Genomic DNA, 5891 nt, shown 5'->3' on the forward strand with positions numbered 1-5891 from the left:
TGTCTTTAAATAGGTCACACGCGCGTAGTCATGAAAGTAAGACGGACGCCGGCGTCCCCTGCTTTTGGTTATTTGTGGAAGTGGCGCTGTAAGTTCAGAAAAGTGAAAGTTGCGCGGGACGGAATTCGCACCCGTGCGGACGGTGCGTTCGCCAGGTCAGCGCCGCGGGCCCTCCTGAGTAGTGGGAGCCGCATTTCTCTTCCGAGAGACCTCGAGTCCGGTACCCAAAAGAAAACAGTCCTCGGACAGCACGGTCTTGGAGCACAACTCTGACACATTAGAAGTCCAGGGCTGGAGTCTTATTTCAGGGGAGAAGCCTGGAAAAGCCTGTCCTTATTATCAGGACGGATTTATTACAAAGTAAGGATATTACTGAGATTGGTGGAAGCTTTTTTTTTTGTTTTTTGAGACAGGGTCTTACTGTCGCTAAGGCTGGAGTGCAGTGGCGCGATCATAACTCACTGCAGCCTTGACCTCCGGAGCTCAAGCGACCCTCCCACCTCAGCCTCCTGAGTACCTGGGACCACAGGCTGCACCACCCCGCCTGGCTCATTTTTTACTGTGTAGACGTGGGGTCTTAATGCGTTGTTGAGAGTGGTCTGGAACTCCTGGGCTGAACTGATCCTTCCACTTTGGCCTCAGAGTGCTGGGATGACAGGCGTGAGCCACTGCACCTAGTCCAAGCTTTTATTTTTGTTGTTGTGGGGAGACGGAGACTCGCTCTGTTACCCAGGCTGGAGTGCAGTGGCACAATCTCGATGACGGCTCACTGCAACCTCCACCTCCCAGGTTCAAGCAATTCTCCTGCCTCAACCTCCCAAATAGCTGGGATTACAGGCACGCGCCACCCTGCCTGGCTAATTTTTTTGTATTTTTAGTAGAGACAGGGTTTCGCCATGTTGGCCAGGATGGTCTCAATGTCCTGACCTCGTGATCCCCCTGCCTCAGCATCCCAAAGTGCTGGGATTACAGACGTGAGCCACCGCGCCCGGCCCCAAGCTTTCTTTAAATGGGGAAAATATGCACATAAAAATTCAGAAGGCCTACATTGGGCAAGGAGATGGCGCTCAGCCTCCGTCCTGTGCTTCCAGCACAGCCGCGCCTCCCGGCAGCCTCATGCTGACTGTGCTCTGCTGAGAACGGGCTTAGGAGCTGCCTCCGTTTGCTGAGAAGTGAAACGTTCTTGGGGGAACCTTCAGGGTTGTTGTCCTGGTTCCCTGACACTAGTCCCTGCGTTTACCATGGTGCTCAGCCCAACCCACCAGACAGGCACAGTTCCCACCTCTGCCAACAAGGAAAGCCCCTGGGGGTTAACCCTGCCGCTGGCACCAGCACCGATGGCAGTATGGCAGTCAGGACCCAGACCTGACAGAAGTGCCCACCCTTCTCTGCGCAGGTCACTTCCAGCACCCCTTGGTGTTGCAGGGATTTAAGTCAGAATCCCTTTTATTGCCTCGGGGTGACCGTGAGGCTGTGGTCTCGGGGCTTTGTGTTTGCAGGAGTGTGGGGCTGAGGCTGGCTTTTCCGTGTCCCCGGGGGAGACCTCAGGCAGCCTCTGTAGGTCCGAGGACCTGCCTGCGTGCCAGGTTCTCCCGGGAGGCTTTGGGCTTGGGGCGCCTTTGAACCTGCCCTTGAGAGGCGGATCAGTTCGGGGTGGTTTCTCTGCGTCGTGTGTGGAGCCCTCACGTGCGCCCTCCAGGGACCTGTCAGCAATGGAGCAGCGTGCTGGAGACCAGGGGCGTGACCTCAGCGGGGGCGCTGGGGGGAGAGGTCAGGGGTTTTGCCAAGGTGTCTGCCACCGCGTGGCAGGGACAGGACGGGACCCTGGAAGGAAGAGGAGCTGGGGCTGTGCGGGGAGCAGCCAGCTGCCCTCACCTACTGCACACTGCAGGAGCCGAGAGCCAGGGACGCCGGTGTGCAACGCGTGGTTGTTGCCACCCTGGGCCCTCAGCTGCCAGCATCCCTCCTGAGAACTGGAGGCCCAGGGCAGCCTCTGCTGCCACTGCCGAGCCCGGGGTGCATGGACTGGGGAAAGGGTGGAGTCCGTTTGGTTTCCGTTAGAATTAGCAGGGGGCTGGCAGTCTCATGATCATGACACTGACGTGTGCGAGCTTGCACATGAAGGAGCGCACGCACCGAGAGGAGAGTTGGGCAGTTTCCGCTATCAGCAGCACAGCCTTAGGCGGGTGCAGGGAGTGCCGTAGTCTTAGAAGGAGCCCCCCGGGTCTGGGGCTGCAGGGGACCTGCCTGGAGGTCTTTACATCAGGGCGAAGCCGGGCAGGGGCCGCCTCTGGGTCTGGCGATTCACCACTGCCCCGCTCAGAATGTGGGTGCAGGAGGTGGTGGGTGACCCCGTGTGTGGGCACAGTGGGCACCAGGAGCCCTGACCTTCTCTGTCGTGTCTCTCACCAGAGCCTGGAAACCTGGCCGGCATCAGGCACATCATCCTGGTCCTCTCAGGAAAAGGGGGCGTTGGGAAAAGCACCATCTCCACGGAGCTGGCCCTGGCCCTGCGCCATGCGGGCAAGAAGGTGAGCACCCTGCCCCTCACTGGGCGGAGCCCCAGGCAGCCACGTGCATCCCGGCAGAGGCCTGGCGGTGCCCCTGGCCTAGGCTATGCCCCTCCTTGCAGGTGGGGATCCTGGACGTGGACCTGTGTGGCCCCAGCATCCCCCGCATGTTTGGGGCACAGGGCAGGGCCGTGCACCAGTGTGACCGCGGCTGGGCACCCGTCTTCCTGGACCGGGAGCAGAGCATCTCGCTCATGTCCGTGGGCTTCCTGCTGGAGAAGCCGGACGAGGCCGTGGTGTGGAGAGGCCCCAAGAAGAATGGTAACGGCCGGGCGGCCTGTCCGCTGTCCTGATCGAAGGTGTTAGCGTCGGCGCCGGCCTCTCCCGTGGAAATGCCCCCCTCCAGCAGCCAGGCCTGTGCCTGGGACCTGCACAGGACACCCGCGACCAGGCCCAGGGCTCTGGCTGGGGGTGTCTCGAGTTGGGTCTGTGCTGCCACACAGCTGACCCCCATTCCCGGTCAGAGGGAGCGGGGTCTGCTGAGACCCTGGCCACAGCATGCAGGGACCTGGGGCCCCCGTGGGGCAGGTCGTCAGGCAGAGCTGAGGGGGTTCTGGTGCCTCTGGAGCAGGTGGCATTAGACGCCCCCAAAGGCAGGGAGAGGCTGGTGGGAGTGAGGCACAGAATCTGGGTGCACCAGGGGCCGTCCACCACGGAGAATCTGGGTGCTCCCATGTGTGGCGACAGACCCCTGGAGGGTCCTGGCCCCGTGTTCTCATTTGGGGCCGTGGGGAATCGGGGGGGCTCTGCGGGCAGGGGCTGGATGCTGGAGAAAGGGACGCTGTAGACGGCCCTGGCCGCATCTTTGCACTCCTGGTCAGGGCCTGGCCGGCTCCTGCGTCGCTCCAGCGCCTCCCAAGAGCCTGTGATGGAGGCTGGTGGCAAGTGACACGTGACGGACTGCAGCTCCTCGGCCTGACCTGGCTGGTTCTTAGTGGCACAGGGCCACGTGTGCAGACCTGCCCTGCCCTGACCGCCCCGTCTGTCCCGTCTTTGCAGCGCTGATAAAGCAGTTTGTGTCCGACGTGGCCTGGGGGGAGCTGGACTACCTGGTGGTGGACACGCCCCCGGGGACCTCCGATGAGCACATGGCTACCATAGAAGCCCTGCGCCCCTACCAACCCCTGGGGGCCCTCGTGGTCACCACACCCCAGGTACCGCTGCGGCACCTTCCCAAGTCCCTGTGGGCTGCTTCCCAGCGGGCTGGGCGGGTCTCCCTGCCTGTGCGCCTGGCGGAGCCCAGCAGACCGCAGCCTTGGCTCCCGCCCCTCAGGCGGTGTCCGTGGGGGACGTGAGGCGCGAGCTGACCTTCTGCAGGAAGACGGGCGTGCGGGTGATGGGGGTCGTGGAGAACATGAGCGGCTTCACTTGCCCACACTGCACAGTGAGTCCCGGGGGTTGCAGGGGGACCGAGGCAGCGCCTGACCGGTGGGGGTGGCAGGCAGGCCGAGGCGGGGCCTTGGGTGGCACTGGACTCACTGCCATCTCCTAGGAGTGCACCAGCGTCTTCTCCAGGGGCGGCGGGGAGGAGCTGGCGCGGCTCGCCGGGGTGCCCTTCTTAGGTGAGTGTTCCAAGCTGGTGCTGGGGTCCCGGCCTCCCATTCTGTCTCTGCCCTGGGTGGGTTTGACCTCCGTGCCCCCGGGGCCCGAGGGAGAGGAGGGGATGGGAGCTGTTTCTTCCCCTCTCAGGCCACACGCCGCACCACTGCGACCTGTGGCTCCTCCACCCGCGCCCTTCTCAAGGCCCTCTGCAGGCATGGGTGGTTCGGGTGCGTCTGCTTTTAGCCAGCTGAGCCCATGCTGGGAGCGGGAGGTGCAGACACAGCGCCACCACCTCCACTGTGCCCTGCAGGCTCTGTGCCCCTGGACCCCGAGCTCATGAGGAGCCTGGAGGAGGGCCACGACTTCATCCGGGAGTTCCCCGGGAGCCCCACCTTCGCCGCACTCATCTCCATAGCACGGAAGATTCTGGACGCGACGCCCACATGCCTCCCCTGACTAAGGCCGCCTCGAAGCTGCCTTCCAGAGCCACCGAGGGCTCTGCTCCAGCCTCTCGGAGAAACAGAGAAGTCTCGGTTCCCGGGCCCTGCAGGGGCAGGCCCAGGCGGCGTCAACGGGAGAGCGGCTCCCTGACCAGTCCTGCCCCAGGGATGTATCAGGCACCAGCAGCTCTGCCTAGTTAGCCTGTGGCTGAGAGGACAGCTCGGGCCCTGGTGCTGGGGCCTGGGTGCCCTGCAGCTGTGAGACGGGGGCGGCTTGGGCTCTCCTCCCTTCCACCTTTCCCACCTGTGCCCCTGGCAGCTGCGTGTCCACATGATTGGCAGAGCGCAGGACTTCAGTCCTCAGGTGACCCCGGGCCACCAGCACCCCGGGGTCACTGTCATCTGCGTGAAGCTGGGGGGAGCGCTCCCTAAGGTGGCGAACTGACCTCAGGCCTGTCTTGTAACTGTAGAGGAGCCTACCATTAAACGTGTCCGCTGCTGTGATGACGAGTTTGACGTTTCTAGAGTCTTCTGTCCTTCGGGGTCAGATAGCACCTGCTTCTATAAGTGCCTGGCCTGGGCCGGGCCGGCAGGTTCGTCAGCTTCGTTGTCAACAAGCCCCTGGGTCCAGGTGCTGATGCGTTCGCATCAAATGTGGGAATGTGGGGAGATGTTGTGATAAACCTGAGAGCCGGGCGCTTTGCTAGGGAAGAATGGCCTCCCTGGGACACTGCGGGACCCCTCCTGGGCCTGAGACCAGAAGTCGGGTTGAGAAGGGAGCTCCGATCCCAGGGGCCTCCTGCACCTCTTGCCAGTGAGACCCGGAAGGAGAGCCGGTCCGGAAAGCAGAGCGTGTTGTTTTTCCCAAAGGAAGAGCTCAGCCTTCAGCAGAGGAGGACCCTGAGGTGGGGGTTGGGAACCAACCCGGGCAGTCCCTGGGCGGGTGGGAGGGTGCCAGGCGCACCTGGGCCAACAATGCCAGTGCCCTGAGGGGGCAGAGAAGACCGACGCCGGGGGCATCTGCAGGGGGTGCAGCTTCCCACGCTAGACTGACGGCCTGCCTGGGGCTCACTCCTCACCCCACCTCAGCCTCACCCTGGCTGCCTGGACCACGCCCCTCGGGACACTGCCTGGTCCTCAGGGCGACGCCCCGAAGAGGAGGGGTGATACGCAGAGCTCCCGGGGATTTGAGTTGGTGTCATCATTCCTGGGGGATGTCCTGCAGGGAGCCCGAGGGGCAGCTGCAGGGACCAGGAAGACACACAGGTGGGGGGCAGTTGGCCAGGGCGGTGGCAGGGCAGGATCCGGACGGGGGCCCTGGGCGTGGCTGAGCCGGGCA

General features: G+C 63.4%; 2 protein-coding genes across 2 annotated transcripts in view; one reads left to right on the forward strand and one right to left on the reverse strand.

The window, feature by feature from the left end:
- The first annotated feature begins 291 nt into the window (after positions 1–291).
- Positions 292–5060, forward strand: NUBP2 (nucleotide binding protein 2). The gene is made up of 7 exons (XM_011966943.1): positions 292–360; positions 2413–2531; positions 2633–2831; positions 3570–3724; positions 3844–3954; positions 4063–4132; positions 4423–5060. Exons 3-7 carry the CDS (start codon positions 2678–2680, stop codon positions 4566–4568), a joined length of 636 nt encoding a protein of 211 aa, XP_011822333.1. The 5' UTR covers positions 292–360; positions 2413–2531; positions 2633–2677; the 3' UTR covers positions 4569–5060.
- A 629-nt stretch (positions 5061–5689) lies between these two features.
- The window catches only part of IGFALS (insulin-like growth factor binding protein, acid labile subunit), an 11197-nt gene continuing 10995 nt past the window's right edge, over positions 5690–5891 (reverse strand). Inside the window, exon 4 of the mRNA XM_011967030.1 lies at positions 5690–5793. Within this exon, the coding sequence (XP_011822420.1) occupies positions 5690–5793 (104 nt within the window). The remainder of the gene's footprint in view (positions 5794–5891) is intronic.

The sequence above is a fragment of the Mandrillus leucophaeus genome, unplaced genomic scaffold (assembly GCF_000951045.1).
Source record: "Mandrillus leucophaeus isolate KB7577 unplaced genomic scaffold, Mleu.le_1.0 Scaffold78, whole genome shotgun sequence".
In the NCBI taxonomy this organism is placed as follows: domain Eukaryota; kingdom Metazoa; phylum Chordata; class Mammalia; order Primates; family Cercopithecidae; genus Mandrillus; species Mandrillus leucophaeus.

Bases quoted from the DNA above. Each gene is read 5' to 3' on its own strand.
- NUBP2 (XM_011966943.1), top strand. From the start codon at position 2,678: ATGTTTGGGGCACAGGGCAGGGCCGTGCACCAGTGTGACCGCGGCTGG. The intron at 2,832-3,569 runs GTAACGGCCGGG...CCGTCTTTGCAG, and splicing joins GAGAGGCCCCAAGAAGAATG to CGCTGATAAAGCAGTTTGTG. The intron at 3,725-3,843 runs GTACCGCTGCGG...CCCGCCCCTCAG, and splicing joins TCGTGGTCACCACACCCCAG to GCGGTGTCCGTGGGGGACGT.